Genomic DNA, 19,970 nt, shown 5'->3' on the forward strand with positions numbered 1-19,970 from the left:
TTCCGAAGTACTGAAGGCTTTATGGCCATTCACATCACATTGCTGTACTCCAACTGAGAAGTGTCAGAGGTGAGAATAACTGAGACCAGGTCATCAGCTGTCAGGATGGAACGAAGTCTCTTAGCCAACTGAAGATGGCATAAAGCATTCCTTGTAGATGCTGCTAAGTGAGCACTTAATGTCTGTGAGGAACCCAAGAGTACTCCTAAACTCCATGGTGAATTGACCACTTGTGGGTGTGTACCTCCAACCAAAGGAGATTGCCATGCAGCTGCATGCTTTTCAAAATGCTTTTCTTTGCCCACCACCATCTCCTCTGTTTTGTTCAAGGTCAGCATCAGCCAGTTGTTCTTGAGCTGACCTTGTCCAAACATTGGGCCATGTTAGTGACAGTGGTGTGGTCATGTGTGGTAAAGGATAGGTAGAGCTGCATGTCATCTGCATATTGCTGGCACTTGAGTCCATGTCTTCTGATCAGTTCACCCAATGGCTGCATGTAGATGTTGAAAAGGACTGGAGAGGGAATTGATCTTTGTGGGACTTCCGAAGTGATGGATTTTTTGGTGGAGATGCAGTTTCCCATCATTACTTATTAGGTTCCTCTGTTCAGGAAGGACTCAAAACATCTTAGCATGTTACCATGGACCCTTGGCATCTCTCTTAAGGAAACAACAGTATCTTGTAATCAACAGTGTTGAATGCTGCAGAAAGGTCCAGGAAGATGTAAATGGATGTCTGCCCTCCTTGCATTAACAAGATGAAATCATTCATCAGTGCCATTAAAGCTGTTTCTGTTCTGTGTCCTGGCCTGAATCCAAACTGGGCCAGATCTAGAATGGTAGCTTCAGTAGATGAACTTATAGTTGGCCTCTGGCTATCTCCTCTGTGAGCTCACTCAGGAATGGGAGCTTTGATACTGTGTGCTAGCTGGCGAAAACTGGTGTGTCTAGCATGGGTTTCTTCATTGTTGGTCAGGCCACTTTGTGTTTGAAGTAGTAAGGGAAGATTCCATTTCTGCATGAGACACTGGCTGCTTCATTCACGAGTGACACCAGTTGCTTATGGCTCTCTTTCATGAGCCAGGTAGGGCATGAGCTGGATTCATAAGTCTTGGGTCAGAACTCCTTTAGGGTGTTCTTGGGGAGTGAATGTACTGAACTCTGGGAATGCAGGTGGGGTTGTTGGTTGGTGGGTGCTGGCAGAGTGGATAACGTAAAAATCAATCGGCCAGCTACTTTGGTCAGTAAGCATGGATGTGGCTGGGCTTCTTTCATTCCCTAGCCCTCTCCATCCTTCCCTGCTCATCTACTTGCAGAGGGGAGTACCAGGCAAGCAACTTCTCTATCCCCCATGTATTTGGAGTCATAGTTGGAGCAGGCCCGAGTAAGGGTGGAGCGCCTTACTCCACTGTGCTGTAGATAGGGGCTGTGACAATCCAGACCTGTCTGACCGTTGACTGGTAAGACAATTTCTGCCGATTTAGATTTTACTTTTCATACTGTTTTCTCCCTCCCCCAAAAAGTCAGATTTTCACCAGGCACCTAAAGTGGGCTAAAGGTTAATGCAGGTGGAAAATCTCTATGGAGAAACCCAAAGGCATATTTTGCAAATCCAGTTAATTACTTGTTATCACGGGCTAAAAAATCTGAGAAGCGAATGTGAAACACTGCCATAGTCAGCAAAGTTTTATCCCATTCAAAAGCATATAGAGAAAAGGGTCCAGCATTCAGCTCCATTAATAATAATACCTAGCTCTTAGATAGTGCTTTTCTTCAGTAGATTTCAATGTGCTTTATAAAGAGGTCAACTTCATAATCCCCATTTTTCAGATGGGGAAACTGAGGCATAGAGAGGTACAGTTACTTGCTTAAGGTCACCCAGCAGGCCAGTGGCAGAGGTGACAATAGAACTCTTGAGTCCTAATATGGTGCCCTGTCCACTGAGTCATGCAGGTTCTAGAAAGTGATAAGCTCTCAGGGCTCACCGCCAAGAGCAATCTCCCCTTAATTGTACAGCAGGGCTCTAGTCTTCCCGTAGTGGCTAATTACAAAGTGCACATTTCACCTGCACTTTTTATGTGGCCGTGTTTGAACATTTCTGCCTAATTTTTTCCTATCCAAATTCATCAGTATTCTCTTTCTCATTCTCTTCTAAACCTGTGATGTTTGCCATCATTTTGATTATAGCTACAACAAGCAGAAAAAGATGTTAGGGAATATACCTTAGTTTTGCAATGGGATTACTTAAGTACAATGCAATACGACTCCGTCTTTGGGAGGGACAATAGCATATATTTTGTAACTGTGCAGTTGATTCCTACCGAGGCCTTAGCAGTAAGAAACCGAGCTTTATTTTGCTTATAAATGTTTCTATTCTCACTGTAACTTCTCATCAAATATGAACAGAAATGAACATCCAGAATGGCCAGGGCCCTCAGCTTAGTCAGGCTGCATGGATGTCCCTGAGATCAGAATTGCACTCTGGCATTAAACAAACAAACAAACAAACAAAATCTCTGAAGCCTATAGTGTAGTGGGTCAGAGATGTGGTAGCTTTCAGCAGAATAGGATACATAGGGGTATATTTGCCTGTGTACCTCTAACTAGCAGAATAGTAATAGGAGAGAGTGCATAGATATTGGACCAGGTTCTACCCACAGGTGTTCAAAGGTATGTGTGCATTACTGCGATGTGTAGAGTACAGACACTGCATGCTCAGCTAGCATGGGTATAAATATCAGTGTTGATGGTCAGGCATGGCCTAGGCAAGTAGAGAGCCCTACATGCCAGAACCCCAGAGTATATACCCCAGTCAGCTCTCTACAAACCCAGCGACAGGGAAAGGCTCCGGCACCTTCCTGCTTTCCCCACTGCTGAAGCCTTTCATTGCCGCATATAGCTACACACTGCAGTGACAAATGTGGACACGGCCTGCCTTTCCCTGAGGCGTGTAGCTACATGTGTAGTGCCTGTACCCTGCACATTCTCGTAAGTATAGACAAGGCACTTCTGTATATCCAGCGTAAATCAACTGCAAGTAGTGAGAACAGCGAGAGTCCTGTAGCGCCTTAAACACTAACAAATTTCTGCTGGCATAAGCTTCCGTGGGCTGCACCCCCCTTTGTCAGTTTGCAAGTAGTGAGGTTCATTCTGCATTTACTCCAGAAAAACGGGGCAGCATTTTGCCCTTCAGAAGATGATATGCACTAGCTGGCTAGAGCAGGGAGATTTAAGGAGTTAGTGCTCTCAGGAACTATTCCTCGGTCTGCAACTGACTCTCTCTGTGGCTTTGGGCAAGTCATTCAACCTCTCTGTTCCTCATGCAACTCATTTGTAAAACAGATCTAATAATTCTTATATACTCCGCAGGGTTGTTGTGTGGCTTAATTAAAGATAATTAAATGAAAGGGGCTATGTAATTGCATTTATTATGTTTGTCTGGTGGAATCCAGAACAATAAGTTGAACTCACAGGCAATCTGGTTATGCGTATTTGGAAAATCAACAGTCTCAGTTTTCCTACATGGGGAAACAAGCCCGTTTTAAAACTGTATCCAGTCTACTGTATGTGCTGATTCTGATTGTCATAAGCAGCTAAGAAAGATGGCTCACAGACATCAACAGCACAAGATGGCTCAGATGTTTATGTATATTTTAATATTTATATTTACAACATTTTTAAACACGTCAAAATGTATTTACAATGAAATGGACTACAGTGTCAGAGTGAAATATTTGCAGAATATGCAGCATCCCTGTGATCCAAACACGTTTAGGGGGGAGTGTAGAGACACCGAAGTGTAGCTTTAAAGCAGAGGTGCACGCATTTTGCCCAGCAGAGAGCTTCACTGGCCATTTCCCAGAACTCCATTGGCCCATGTTTCGGCCAACATTTTCAAACTTTGGTAGCTAAAACTAGGCACCTAAAATAAGAGGTCTGATTTTTCCAAAGTGTGAAGCACTCAGAACTCCACTTGACATCATTGGGAAGTGACCTCTGACAATCAGGCCGGAACCTCCTGTAGACTGCAGTGGGACCAATATTTGGCACAGTCAGAACAATCAGCACTGCTGCGGCTATTATACCTAGAAGCGCTGAGCCTTTTGGACTCACTGTTTTATGACATCCCAGCAAACAGATGAAAGAAACATAAAGCATACAGCTGGGTTACAAGAAAGCCTTGTTATAACTGGATCCTTTTTCTTGCGTGGCTGAGTTGTATTTGTGCTTAAATTAAATTACTAGACTCTAGAAGGGACTGCATTCCTTCTACTCCTGTAAAATGAAACGACTGACAATTCAGGTTCATGTGCCCCTATAGTTCCAGTTGTTGGGGAGGGGGGTGGGGGGGGATAGAGAAGTGTTGCCTTCTGCCATGTTTTTGACATGCAAGGGAAAAGATTGCTGATGCAGGAGAGAACAGCTTAGTTGCAATAATTATCAACCTAATAAAAATTTTATATACATCTACCCAAAATAAAAAAGAGCAAAGTTAGAGTAACGGGAACATACTTTTGGAAAATGTATAAAGGAGGAAAGCTTTCCCCAAAGAATGTGGTTTTTAATTCCCCTCCCCCATTCCAATCTTGTCCTAGCCTCAGAAATACCTTTGAACTAAAACTAGCTATTTTTTAGATTCGCTGCGTTAAGCAATTTCCACGGTACAAAATATCTGCTAATGGGAAATCGAAACAAATCTGGGATTTAGATCTAACGCAGTATTTGTGCAATTAACTCGTCCTTACAACAGGAGCACTAATCCTGAAATGACAAATAAGTACTAAAGAGGAGATTGAAAGCTGTAAATATGTTATTCTTGAAGTGCTAAGCATTGGCACATCTTCAGCACCTGTTAGACTCACTTTAAGTAACACTCGCTTTGGGCTGCTGTAAACAATATGGATTTTTACACCAATCTCTGCAAAACGATGATCATTTTCATTTTGTTCTTATGCTTTTCTAAAGGTGAATGCCATGCAGAGTAAGACTATGATTCAGCTAGCATCTACACACACCCATTCGTCTTTACTCCCATGTACAGTTCTGTTGGCTTCAATGGGTCCACTCACATAGAAGGTTAAGCATGGGATGAATCTCTGTAGGCTTGGGCCCTGAATTACAACTGTTAATCCACTGACCAGGAGCAACGTGCTCAGCGGCAGTGTAATTTCTTTCTTAGAATCATTAGGATTTTAAGGCAGAATGTGTTCTTTCTTCAGTCAGTCTAGCTTTTTGCGTTGGGGCGATATGCCTGATGCTGTATTTTTGCTGACTTTTTTTCTCACTGAAAGTCAAATCTCCCTATAAGCAATATTAAACCCCTTAATACCAAAGTGAGGTGAGTGTTTTGATTCCCATTTTACACAAGGGGAAACTGAGGCACAGACAGGGCCACAAGGGTGTAACTGGCAGAGCCAAGATTACAAGTCAGGAGCTGAGGTTGCCTAGTCCCAGCCTTAGGTCCCTAGAACTGCCCTGTGAAGACTTTATATGCCCCACATGTGGTTTGACAGAACAGGGTTAAAATTCCTCACTAGAGCGAAGGAATGGAATAGGCGGCCTCGCCCCACAGGTAATATTAGCTGGCAGCATGGAGACAAGGCTAATTATGTGCCCTTAGCAAAACAGGAAGTGGCAGGGAACAGGGAAGGACCTCTAAAAAGAGGAAAGGAGAGTAGCCTGGGTTTTCAGTGAGGGGATTGCCTCTATGCGCAGATTTCAGAGGTGGGGAGAGATAGGGACTTGTTCACCTCTGCCCAGAGAGAAGGGAACAACTTCAAAAAATACAAACCCCGCCTGAATGAAAGGGTCCCTCCTGTCCTGCCTACTGAACTCCCTTCACAGCATCTAAACTTTAAACATAACCCCTTGACAGGATGGTGCTATATTGGATCTCAGCCACAAGCCAGCCAAATCCTGCTACCACTTGATGACTCACTTACATGCTAATTGCACTTTTAATTCTGATGTGGGTATGTTTTCAGACAGAACTGTTTATTGTTTTGAACACAGTCAGTTACAAAATCCGCTTTCTCTCCTTACCAAATTAAACGAATGCACTTTCTTAGGGTATGTTTACCCTGCAATAAAACACCCACGGCTGGCCCGGCTAAGCAGATCTGACTCACGGCACTTAGGCTAGGGGGTTATAAAATTGCAGTGTAGACATTTGGGCTCAGGCTGGAGCCTGGGTCTGAGACCCCAGGAGGTGGGGAGGGACCCACAGCCAACGCTGCAGCCCTGCAGCCTGAGCCCTGTTAGCCTGAGTCAGTTGATCCAGGCCCACTGCACTGTTTTATTGATCTCATTAGAAAGGAGATGCCTCACACCTTTTAAAATTCTGGCTGGCAAAACAGTACGGCACTTTTAAGTTTGTTAGTAAGACAGGTTATGTAATATTACTGAAATCAAAGAGACTTCTTTGTGGCTCTGGGACAGGTGGAGATTAATAGTCTTCAGTTTTGTTTCATATATAAAAAAAAATGTCAAGCCTGATTGACAGCTAATGTAATGGACACAGGAGGTTTTGACATTTGTTGACAAGAATGGCTAGCTTCTTCCCAATATGATTAAAAAAAGTTGGCTTGCCACATTTTTTTCTACAGCATGAAAGACTATTGAAATACAAAAAGACACTGTAAGTGTAAAAAGATCCCCAGCTACACAGAGGTTTTAATAATAAAGAGAGCTATATTTCCCATTGGCAGACCCTCTTCAAGAGATACAAGCCAGCATTTAGAATAGCCAGGGGAGCAGAACAGGACAGATTCACATCTTGAAAGAGCAGCAGACCATAAGGAGTTTCCTTAAATTTTATTCTCATTTCGGAATGGCTGGATTCAGTTCTACAATCTTTGGAATGTGCGTGATGTATTCTACTTTTCCCAGCAGCACCTGCCAAGCTCCTTGTGTGGCATTTCCGAATACAAGCTGAGCCTTTCCCCATGTAAATAACATAAACTGGTCAGCATGATGGGCTGCTCTGTGAGCAACGGGGAACTTGTCTGATAGACAATCAGGGGGAGCGAAGGTGAAACGGGGGAGCAGATGAATGGCATTCAGAAACAGAGAGACAACAGCCTCGCTAGAGACCAACGGCACGTCACAAACCTGCAGCCTTTCAGATTCCAGAGAGCATTTGCCAGTGAGAGGGAGGGGGTGGAAAGAGAATTAACAGTAGGAATAAGGGTGTATCACACTGAGGAGCATCTGCTTCCCTAGTAGAAAAGCCTGAGAGGGAGGTCAGAAGAGGCCCTACATAACTCTCTGACTGTGTCATACTTGCTGCCCTTTGCATCACCAGCTTTGAGGCACTATTTGGCTGCATCTCCTTTAACCATTGCGTGCATTTGTTCCCAGACTTCCCCACTGCAGTGAAATGTCCTTCCCGAGGAGATCCACTTGGCTACGACAATGGCTTACCTTGTGACCCTTTTTTTCCATTAAGACTACAAGAAACTAAAACATTGTGACTTGGCTGCTGCAGGGACATAAGGGGAGGTCCCCTGATGCCTTTGCTCCAGCTGCCCACATTGCACGTAGCAACACAGCAAGAGGGTCCATAGAGCCACTACATTCCCTTCCTGGGCAAGTGGGTAGAGCATGCACTCAGCCTTTCCTCCAGCAATACAGCTATGCTAGTGCATCACAGAGCATACAAACTGCCAGGTACAGACCTAGTGTCGGGTACTCCTTCCCTGGAGCAGCAAGGAGACCAGAAGAAAGATTGTGACTCCAAGTTACAGTCTCCCACCTGGGCTGTTTCAGAGGCAGTGCATCAACATTCAGTCCCGTACTGCAGGCGGAAAAACAGTTATCTGTTTATTTAGTGAGTGAGTGAGCTACCTATTTATGTCAATGGAGAGAGTGGCCTGCCAGCAGGAAGGGATGTACGAACACTCAAATTGAGATGAGGGGAGAAGACAATCTTTTTCTTGCACTTGGGGGATGAGTCCTCAAGTTAGCAAAGCATTTAAGCATGTGCTTATATCAATGGGACTGCACATGTGAGGTTAGATCATATGCTCTCCAAGACAGGAACGGTGTCATTTTTCTTTTCTTTTCTTTTTTTTTTGGAAAAGACTTAGCACATTTTGGGCACCAGTGCAATCTTATAAATGATACTGGTAGTCAAAGCAGGAGAGTCTGTGAAACAGGCACAGACTGACTAGAGTTGTATTAGATATTTGGATAATTACAAATAATGAACAAACTTGTCAAAAATCAAAATCTGTTTGATGCTGGTTTGTGAACAGAAGCAAGGACTCCATCTCTGGCTCATTTGTTCACCAGGCATACGTCAGTCTTTCTCTGAAGGACATGCTGTTGCAGTTTTGCATGGTGTCAAAGAGGCAGTATTACTCTGGAAGAGATCACTGTGCTCTCTGGCTACTTATTTGTCACCTTGGTCAACATGAATCACAAGGTTCTGGTCTCTGTACTTACCTTTAAAAGGACAGGATTCTCTATTGCCTCCATCAGAGTGCATTTGGCAGCAGTATCACCCTTCCATCTGCCAGTTCAGTCTTCATCAGTCAGTCAACAGTCAAAAGGTCTCTAAAATATCTTACTACTGTATGTTTCCCATTTGGAGAATTGGCTCTGTCTGGGAATCAGAAGTCAATGCTTACAGGATTGGAGGGGTGCTCCTTAAATGCCCAAAGAACTGTCTTTATAGTGATTATAACATCAGCAACCAAATTGACTTCCTTCTACTGTGTTTCACAAGGATGCATCCCAGTTCTAAATTCCTACCGAACTGATATTCCAGATCATAGCTCTTTCACATTCTACCTCTAGACCCCTCAGCAATACTTTACCTGATGAAGCTACGCTACCTAAATTTGATGTTAAGTGAGCTTTGACTTTTTTCAGTTAAATAGGATGTTGGTAAGATTGTCACATGGAGCTCTGTTGATACTTTCATGCAAAATTCTCTCTTTTGACTTCTCACTCTTATCTTTGTTTACAATAGCAGACGATATTTTTAAAGACCTCTATGGTTTTTATGAGCAACTATCCAGGTTCATTCCCTTAATACAATCCAGTCGATAGAGACGGTGAGCTTGTTTCTTGGATGCTCTGACATGCTTTCTGTCATTTCTCAAGCAACTGTAACTAGAAAAGACGTAAACAGAAATCAAAACTTACAACTGGAATTTCACACATTAACCTCCATGTAGACACCGGAGTATAGTGAAGAATAGACTTGAAATAGGAGGAGATAAAGTGAAGTCCACATACCTGGTGTTGGATAGATGTGAATGAATAATTGACTGCATTCGCATAGGGAACTATTGAGAAGATGACAGTTTTCTTAATGCAATAATGGTGAAGCAAAGTGGCTTCAGAAATTGTTCTCATGACAAAATCCCAGTTGGATACCCTACACTGTGACTAGAAAATACTGGGTGGGGACTGGTGAAAGGAGGTATGTGTATAGATTGAATAGAGCCAGAAAATGTTATGGGAGTAAACGAACATATGGAATGAATTGACCAAACCCTGCCCCACTCCTCATGTGTAAAAGTGCTTTAGCCGTAGCTCATAAAGCAAATACAGATGCAAAAAATAAAATTAAAAATGCACTTGCCAGATGGGAAATAAAAGTTTGAAATAAAGGTGAGGAAAGCTGTATGTGCAGTATGAACGTGACAAGAAATCAGTGAATAAACCTTCATCCTGCACCTTACCTGCAGTGGCAAACTACTGTATCAAATCCATAGCCAAATGAGGAGCTGCCAATTTCTTAATCTCTTCCTCTCACCCTCGAGGACACTTGCTACTTTATCCTCAACTCCATTCCTCATATATATACAAAATATTACTCATTGTAGAATATAGAGGTTCCAATCCCACACACCTCCTCCAATGGGTCTACACATTCCCAGGGTCAGAGGGAAAGTGACTTGACCAAAGTTACACAATAGGTTAGTGGCAGAGCCTGGAACAGAACTCAGGTTACATAATTTGCAGGCGGTTGCCCTAGACATTAGACCAGACTACAGCTGCATCTCCAGGGTGGGTGACATAATTACTCTACACCTATGTGTATGGATCGCTATATGTACTCATGTCAAAGCAAGGACTGCTGAGACACAACTCAAAGACAACTGAGTCATTGCACCCAATGTCAACAATCCTTGAAACTAAAACAGGAGCTAAACTGTTGGGCTGCTCCCACTGCCTGTGTAAACTGAAACCACCACTAAGCTGTCAAACTGGCATCTGACCTGCTGTGGGCATGGTGAGGTGCCAGCTATAAAGCTCCCACAAAGCCAGCTGCTTAATTATTTGTTAGTCTCAGGCAACTCAGCGGGTCACAGAAATGCATGGAGCCGAATCAACAACAAAACAACCCAAAATTAGTAACAGTGTGGCCAGTATTTAGACCCCAACATACTTTCTAGCTGATCGATGATGTGACAAGAGTCGACCCTCTTGCCCATTCTAAATTTGATCTCTTGAATAAGTGATTAACATCAGCCAACATGACAGTCGCTCTCTGCGGCAGCTGCACTGCCACTCTTATGGCTTTATCCATCTGCTTGCCCAGTCTGGCTGAAGAGCAGGTTCTAGTATCATCCTTCCCAAGCACACTTGCTTGGTTTTGTTAGGGATATAATACTGTTTGCTTTATGTTTCCTTCTTTCCTTATAGCTGAAAAAATCTTTCACTCTTCACCTTTAAGGTCCCTTAGAATATGTGCTAGCTGCTTATACTAAATTATCTGTTTGACCTTGTATTTAGCTATAACACGATGAGTACTGTGACAGGGTGGACTAGGCCCAGAAGCCATTTGCTGGAGGCCTGACGGCCCTGCCACACCTCACCCCAGAAAAGTGCAGTGGAGAGGGTCCTCCAAGCTGCCTAGAGAGGCTGCGTGGGATGCAGCCAAATAGGAAAGAGGCTGCAGGGAACAACCAGTCAGAACCCAGGAGGCTCATATAAAAGGAGCTGCAGGGCTAGCTTGAGTTCAGTCTGTTGGCAGGCACTGGGGGAGTAAGAAGTGCTTCTGGCTGGCTGGCTGGCTGGCTGGCTTGCTTCCTTCCTTCCTTCCTTCCAGGGCTGAAAGAGTGAGCCTGGGGAGGAGCTGCAAGGACCAAGGCAGGTAGTTGCTGTCACAGACTGGGGGAGTAAGGAAGGTGCTCCTGGCTGGCTGCTGGGACTCAGGGAGAAATAAGGGCTGCAGAGAAGTGGCCTAGGGAAATGCAGTTAGTTAGAGGAATGTCATGTGTGGCTGATATTTAGTGGGTACCTGGGTTGAGACCTGGAGTAGTGGGTGGGGGCAGGTCTTCCCCCCCATCCCCCCCAAACAGCCACTGGGTAAGTGACCAAGGCCTGAGAAAGGGTGTTGAAACAGGCCCAGGGAAGGTGGGACACCGATATAGTCCCAGAAGGGGGCCAAATTGAGACTGACCCAGCTGGGATCAGAGGATTAAAGGTCAGGCAAAGAGCCTCCAGGGAGGAAGCCATAAGGGTGCTGAACCACCCCAGAGCAGGAACCTTTGCAAGGTAGCCAGACCCCAACAGAGGGTACTGTGATGGGCCCTATTGGATGAACTGACTAAGGACTGAGCCCAGAGAGGGCTACAGAGAAGGACGTGCCCAACTGAGGATATGTGATACTGTGATGGGCCCTGTTGGACCGTTGGAGGACCGATTCTGGGGAGGGTTACAGGATATTATACTGTGTACCCCGGAAGGGCTTTCTTTGTTTCACATACGGCCTATGTGTGACTCGGCCGGAGGGCTGAGTCACCAAAGACCCTCCTTACAAGCACAGCAGCTGACGTTGTACCATGAGTGTAGGAAGTTGGAAAAACTACAGGTATTCACACACTCGACCAGGGGGTGCTTGTGAGAAGTGAGTGCCCCTAGTTACAGTACCTTTCACAGACCTGAAGAAGAGCTCTGTGCAGCTTGAAAGCTTGTCTCTTTCACCAACAGAAGTTGGTCCAATAAGAGATATTACCACACCCACCTTGTCTCACAATCATTAATGCATTTCTCCTTCTAACATCCCTCTGAAGTAAGGAAGTACTATTATCCCTGTTGGGGAACCAAGGAACAAAGAGGTTAAGTGACTTATCCCAGGTCACATAGGACATCTGTGGCAGAGGAGAGACTGGAAAAGTCTCTGAAGTCTCAGGCTACTGCCTCAGCCACTGGGCTATCCATCATGTTCACAACCAAAGATTCCTGCGGTCTTAGGGTTACAAACACACAAAACTAACATGGAACAGAGCAAGGGGATTGTGTGAAACTTTCTACCTTTCCACTAAACCAATGAAAAGCTAAATTTTCACACTTTGGTCATAAGTGTGAAATTTTTGTCTAGTTCTAATATTTATACATAACGGCATTTGAAACTTGGCTTACTACAATCCAAATGCCACAGGGAATTGAGTTATGGACTTTAGGCTTTGTACACTCTGCCAAGATCTGCCCCTATAACCCAAACAAATTTGAGAAAAAAATGAGACTAGCGTTATTATAGTAGATGGTCCATCACATACTTTCTTCATATAGTCATATACCACCAAAAAGCAATGTTCTGGTAGAGATGTGTTACATAAATAAGTTTATTTGTCTCCTATAAGCACAGCTAATACACAGTCGGGATCTCTTATCTATCAAACAAACTAATCCCTAAATAAAAAAAACCATGGGAAAGAACAGCTTGCTTAGAATTTTTACAAGGACAATTTTAAAGAGGTTCCTAGCTATCAGTATTTCAAAATAAGCTTTACTCTTTCCCCTCAATACATGCTCCTGCAGGGAGTGTGCCCAGAAACTATGGTGGTGGACACCACATAAATTGATTTTAACAAATATATTTACAGGTATCACGTTACCTACGGGGAGGCAAAAGAAACTAAGATTGATTAGTGTAAAATGAAAATTAAATGGAAGGACTTGAAAGTTTAAACAAAGCCCCTTCCTTGGGTTGTGCCAGTTTATGTGCATGCAGATTTCTATCAGAATTAATCTACTTCTTATGAAAAATGTTCCTATTTTTGAGTTTTTCTCTACAAAGAGGGCAACTATTCAAATTATTTTCATGCGATGTTAGGATGACTATAGTAGGTCTTTGCTAAAACTCTAAGGGCCAATCTTTGTCACATTGAAGGTAATGGAGTTTTGCTATTAACCATCACTTGTTGACTGGGAGAAATTTCCCCATTTTAAGGGCTTTAATGGATTTAATTGATGTCAGGTTGGCCCTCATGCTGATCCTCTGCACACTGGCAAATGTCACCCTTACCAAATAAAATTTGAATGCTTTACTTTGTAAGTATTTTAGCACAGCTCCCCCATTGAGTTTGTTGCTGTAGTAGTGGTAGCTCCTTTTCTGACTTGGCTCAAGTCACCACTGCAAAAATTAATCTAATCTCAGAAGTTTGCTTGAGAATATAGATTATATCTACACGACAGCAGCACAGCTGTGGTGCGGCAGCTGTTCTGTTGTAGCGCCATCATGTAGACACTTGCTACAGCGATGGAAGGGGATTTGCTTTTTCTTTAGCTAATTCTGTAGCTGGGTCAAAAGAAGAATTCTTCCGTCAACCTAGCAGTGCTTTTACCGGGGTTTAGGTAGTTTAACTATATGTCTCAGGGGGTGTGAATTTTTCACACTCCTGAGCAATGTAGCTAGGTTAACCTAAGTTTTAAGTGTAGGCTGGGCCTAAGGTGGGGGGAATTAACAAATTGTTTCCTGTGTACAATGACTGAGAACAACAACCTGAATCTCTAGGTAATTCTGAGGCCCCCGATTCAGTGGAGTAATGATTTGTGATTGAGCATCCAAAGTACCTTACAGTGAAGTTGCTGAACATACCTTCCCAATCCATTGCAAATAGACACTTCTTTCTTTAGACAACAGAACCAGATTGGGAAAAGGGGAGTCAACAAATAAGCTATAAAGCGGTAACAGTTGTAACACACAAAGTGTGCCGAGTTTGCGTTTAAATATATCTCTTGGTTTGCAAGTTGCATGAGGAGACTTCTTCAAGGTAGCTGGCATGCTGTCATTGATACGCTCAGAGTGTTCGGTGAGCTTCGATGCATGCTGTACTGGCCAAATATTGTCAACTGCTGGAGCAGCACAATATTCCACCAGATGATTGTGTTTTCTTGTTACTGTGAAATAAAAAATGTAGTTAAAACTAAATTACTGGAATGAGTGAGAAGCAAATGGAATTTCTCAACTGGTTTATGCATGTCTTAGAATTCCTAAGAGAGACACAAGAGTGAGGTAATATCTTGTATTGGACCAGCTTCTGTTGGTAAAAGACAAGCTTTCAAGCCTGCACTTAGCTTTCTTCTGGTCTGGGAAAAATAATCAGTGTGTCACAGCTAAATACAAGATGGAACAGATTGTGAAGCATAAAGCGTTAACACATGTTGCAAGAGACCATTCATGGTGAAGTGGGCAGTTAATACCACTTCGATCATAGGTCAAAGGAGAATTACAGAATGATTGTAGAGTTCACCCATGTAGATGTTATTGGGACATTTAGTGCACTGGACAAAGTACACCACATGTTGTGATAGGCATGTGTAGGACCCATGGATCTTGAAAGGCCTGTTGTGGGACGTATTGATCACCATAGCCATGGAGATATTTCTACATGTTTTTGGATCTGTTGTTATGGCAGAGTCTAGTGCCGCTTTGAGTTTGTGTATCTTGGTCTGTAGGGAGCTTGTTTTCTGATGATGAGCTTGGTAAGACTTGGCATTGTTTAAAGGCCAGAAGAGGGGGTTCAGGAAAGATTTATTTCAGGGTGTGGTCCCCATCGAGTATAGGTTGTAATTGTTAATGATTTCCCGTATGAGTTCCAGTGGGGCATGGTAGGTGACAACTAGAAGTGTGTGGTTGGTGATGTTTTTTTTTCCTGTATTGAAACAGGTTCTCTCAGGGTATTTGGGTGGCGTTTTCCTTGAGTAGATCAACTTCTCTGGTGACGTGTCCTTGTTTAATTAAGGGGTTTTGAGTATGTTACGATGTATATCCCAGACTTTTTTCTCGGAGCAAACTCTGTGGTATCTGAGTGCCTGACTGTAGATAGCCGATTTCTTAGTGTGTGGGGGGGAGTGGTTACTAGGCCTCTGAAGGTAGGTGTGGTGATCTCCTGGTTTCTTGTGTATAGTTGTCTGTCAGATTCCATTGCTGAAGCTGATCGTGGTGTTCAGGAAGTTGAAATGCTGGTGTGGGTGTGTTCCAGAGAGAGTTTAATGGATGGGTGGTTATTTGTTGCAATTGCGGTGGAAATCTATGAGGGCATTTAAGTCATCTGTCCACACAGCTACAAGAACACTGAAAATAACTTAGAGCTCCTAAATCATTCGATAATATATAAAATTTTCAGAAGTCCCTCAGCGCTAGAGCCACAGAGAGGCCTTAGGCTCAGCATTGCAATACCTAACCTTAGACTCCCTGCCACCTATTGGGCTCTTCAGCCCCTCGTTAGGCACCCAGGTTCCCTGTACAATGCATGGGGACAGTGAGTGCCTAAGAATGGGAGTTGCAAAATGGTGGGAAGGGAGCTGCCTAAACTAGCCAATCAGAGATGCTGAAGAGAAGGAATTAGATGCCTATCTCTAGTTCAGAGAGAGGCAGCTCCATCAGTCTGGGATTCATAGCTGTGAACCCTTTCCTGCAGTTAGGCATCTAATCCAGGACAGTCCTTTCTTGAAAAAATGGTGATGGTGTTCTCCTTATGCCCTATAGCCCAGGGGTTAGAGCTCTCACCGGGGATGTGGTATAACCAGGTTGAAGTCCCCACTCTCCCTGATGTGGAGCAAGGATTTGAACTCAGGTGGCCCACCTCGGAGGGGAGTGTCCTAGCCATTGGGCTATAGGCTATTCTGGAGTAGGGTTCTCTCAATCTCTCCTGTTGAAGCTGCTCTACTTTGTTTTAAATTTAAATATTCATTGGAACAGAAAGAGAGTGAGAGGGCAAAGTCTGCAGATGCTACAAAATTATTCAAGATAATTCAAGATTATTCAAGATAATTCAAGATAGTTAAGTTCAAAGCTGACTGTGAAGAACTTACAGGGGGATCTCGCAAAACTGGGTTATTGGACCACAAAATGGCAGATGAAATTCAACATTGATAAATGCAAAGCAAAGCACATCAGTAAAAATAATCCCAACTACACATATATAATGATGGGCTCTAAATTAGCTGTTTACTACTCAAGAAACAGATCTGGGAGTCACCATGGATAGTTCTCTGAAAACTTCAGCTCAATGAGCAGCAGCAGTCAAAAAGGCTAACCAAATGTTAGGAACTATAAGTAAAGAAATAGAAAAAGAGACTGAAAATATCATAATGCACCTATATAAATCCATGCTGCACCCACAACTTGAATATCGTGTCAAGTTCTGGTCGCCTCCATCTCAAAAAGGATATAGAGGAGTTGAAAAAGGTTCAGAGAAAGGCAACGAAGACAATAAAGGATATAAGGTGAGACTAAAAGAATTAGGACTGTTCAGACTAGAAAAGGGGAGATAAGATGGAGGGCTATAAAATCATGAATAGTGTAGAAAAATTGAATAGAGAGTGTTGTTTACTATCCCACAATACAGAAACCCAGGATCGCTCAATGAAAATTAATAAGCAGCAGGTTTTAATACAAACAAAAAGAAGTTCTTATTCTCACAGCCACAGTCAACCAGTGGAACTCATTAAATTATAATTACATTAAATTAAAATTATAACTGGATACAAAAAAGAGCTAGATAAGTTCATGGAGGATAGGTCCATCAATGGCTTTTAGCCAACATGATCACAGATGCAACCCCATTCTCGAGGTGACCTAAACCTCTGATTGCCAGAAGACGGGTAGATCCTGCCCTGTTCTGTACACTCTCCCTGAAGCTCTAGTACAGGCAACTGTCAGAGACCCATTATGGATTTTCTTATGATTCTATGGAGACCCATGTTCCAGTCCCTGCTCTGCTGTATCCCACATCCTGGCTGAGTGCTCTAACCACTGGACTGTGAGGTATAAGGGAGCCAACCCACCACTCTTGTTTTATGCTGAGTCTGATCTGGTCCCGCAGGCAAGATAGGCTGGAGAATGCCACATTTGTGGATCTTGTTGGTGGTGCATATGCTCTGAGCAGGTTGGTAGCATCAGAAGTTACGTGGCTTTGCACATGCCCAGTGGTAGAAACATAGGGGACTTTACTAGTGAATGGGAATTACTATGGGAACTTAGGTGCCTACCAGGTGAGGCAGCAGCTAAGCCAGGGTTTTAAATTTTGGACTTAGGCATTTAAAGTCCATTTAAATCCCTCTGTGGATCCTCAGTGCCTAAGGGTATGTCTACACTGCAGTAAAACACCCGGGGCTGGCCTGAGTCAGCTGAACCAGATCGGCAGGTCTTTTATCACAGTATAAACTTACGATAAGTCACTTTTGAAAATTTAGACTTAGTTCCTAACTCACTTAGGTACTTTTTAAAATGTTACCCGATGTGTGTTAGTGCCTTGTTTTTTCTCTTTCCTTCCAGTTGTAGAGGGGTAGATGTTAGAATTTGCTTCATGTTTTATATATTGTATTAAAATAGTGTTTTCTCCGGAAATTGGTGCTCTCGGACCAACGGACAATTCTGCTCTGCCTGTAGTTTTTCAGGTCCCTGTACAGGTTCAATAGTTCATCACTTAGATATAACAATTTGGAAGAAGACTGGTTCCATGCACCCAGCAAACATCCCACTGACATTATTGGGAGATCATGTATTGAGGGCAGTATGTAGTCTTAAATTTATAACCCTGCCCATGGGCCATGCTTAAAAAAGAAATTCAGCTCAATTATTAGTCATTACAGAATGAGTTTGCTCTAGAAATAGTATAAATACATTTTAGACCTCTGAATACAAATGGGCATTACTGACATTATTTCTCTTATAGCAGCAAATCATTGTAGTTCCGTGTCTGCCTATGAAACATTTCTGGTCTTTAGAGAATTGTGTTTACTGGTCCTTTTTTATCTCTTACCCACATACAGAAGTGGGTATCCCCATTCTGCTAAATCTCTCATTGGTAAGCAGGGTGTTTACTGCCTTGTATCTCTCTCAGCTTTGACACTATAACAAAAGGTTAGTAATCATGAATGCATTCTTTTATTTATGCTCCACAGTGCCTCTATTTTTTTATGCATAAACCCTTCACATGCCTCTTGCCCAGCCTTTAGAAATGATGATCAAATGTGAACTTTCATGGGTTATTTATAGTGTAGCTTTTCTGGAAAGAGAGAAATGATTAAAAAGCAATTTTACAAACTATTTTGTTTTAAGAGAGAATTCATTGTGTTTAAATCACTGTATTCATTGTGCAGTCTAGACTGGCAAACAAAGAAGTTATATCATCATTCAAATTAAGAGCACACAATTCTTGGTGACTGGCATTATGGATTTGGACGTAAACCTCAAATAAACTATTTCTGAACAGCAGTATTATGATTTTGCTATATTTAAGACTGTGATGGAGACAGGATACTGGACTGGATTGACCATTTGATCTAATTCAGTAGAGCAATTCTAATCTTCCTTTGTTTCTGTTTTCATTATAAATTCATATTTTCAGTGTTTTGTTCTTTCTTTTTTCCAAAATTGCTGAATAACATGTCTTCTGGGAGTAAAGTTTTTGATCAAATTAACAATGGCCATCTGACTTTAAACAAAAAAATTATTGAAATGTGAAAAAATAAAATAAAATAGAATATAATATAGTAAGTTAATCACTTGGGATATTTTTGAGCACCTTAAAATGTGTGAATTGTTATTTGAAAATTGCTGACTACCCGTTTATTTTTTTTAACTCTCTTTGCTATGTGGTCATCATAGCTATGATCAGTTCACACTATAGATCATTACAGGCCTAAATATTGATTAATGTGACTCCGATGTATTTAAAAATACAAAGGTATTTGCTTGACTGGGGAGAAAGAGCTCTGGTGCTAGCTTCCTCTGTGTTTTTGGAAACATTAGAAATGTATTGTAGGGGATGGGTGAATCAGTTCAGAAAACTAAGCTGCAGCCAGAACCTGATTTCAGGTTTCGATCGGGACAACCTACCCCATCTTGCTCTCTGACTCCCATGATAATGGTGGCACCCTCCCTATACACACCCAAAGAGACCGTACAGCCACACTACATTGCACACTCAGTTTAAATCCATTTGTGCTCAGGAAGCAGCAGAGAAGCTGACAGCACTCCTCGGGCTGAGACTGCCAGATTTAAAAACGGGGGAAGTCATGGGAAGGGAAAGAGAAACTCAGCTTTGCGGGAAATGGGAGCACATCAAACTTTGGAGAAGGACTGGAGCTTTAGGGTGCTTATCCTACTATAGGGTGCACATTAGTATTAGTTACTTACCCACACAGGGTCAACCCAGCTCATACTGAAGTCAATGGAAAGACTCCCACTGACTTCAGTGAGAGCTGGACGGAGCCCGTGTTCCCTCAGAGTGTGCCTGGGTGCTCTACAGACATGTGGGAAAACATATGCCTGCTGCAAAGTGCTTATAGTGTAAAGCTCCATCCTGCCCCGGGCCTGCCCGAGCCTCAGTGCCGAGTCCCATTTCAAACACCAGAGAGCCACACCAGGGGGTCCTCAGACAGGGTCTGGGCCCAAACAAACAACACTCGGTAAAGGAAGGTGGTGGGCAGTGATGTACCTCAGTACAAAGTTTTAAAAACCCCAGTTAATCTGCTATGGTGTATCCCCAACAAACTAGAAAAGCTCCCCAACGAGGTGAACAACAGCTTAAAAATGCAGACATATTTATCGCTAAAGCCTGAACCATTTCCAGAGGAGCAATCCATGGTTTGGTTTGGGTTTTTTTAATACTAAAGGGCCATAGCAGCTCAGAGAACTGGGCCGTGTGTGTGTGTGTGTGTAATATTTGTGACCCAAATACACAAGACCAGGAAACTAAAATGAATGGTGCTACTCAT

The 19,970-nt window shown here is 42.9% G+C and overlaps 1 protein-coding gene across 11 annotated transcripts in view; it reads left to right on the forward strand.

Moving 5' to 3' along the window:
* The window catches only part of FGGY (FGGY carbohydrate kinase domain containing), a 351,678-nt gene that overhangs the window by 316,763 nt on the left and 14,945 nt on the right, over nucleotides 1-19,970 (forward strand). Inside the window, exon 17 of one of the 11 annotated variants that reach the window (XM_067535444.1) lies at nucleotides 3,951-4,085. The exons of the other annotated variants lie outside the window; for them this stretch is intronic. Coding sequence (XP_067391545.1) covers nucleotides 3,951-3,992 — 42 coding nt within the window. The 3' untranslated portion in view covers nucleotides 3,993-4,085. Of the gene's footprint in view, nucleotides 1-3,950; nucleotides 4,086-19,970 lie in introns of those variants that run through there. 11 annotated transcript variants of the gene reach the window in all.

The sequence above is a fragment of the Emydura macquarii genome, unplaced genomic scaffold (assembly GCF_026122565.2).
Source record: "Emydura macquarii macquarii isolate MOO-44397 ecotype Brisbane River unplaced genomic scaffold, CSIRO-AGI_Emac_v2 contig_3506, whole genome shotgun sequence".
NCBI lineage: Eukaryota > Metazoa > Chordata > Testudines > Chelidae > Emydura > Emydura macquarii.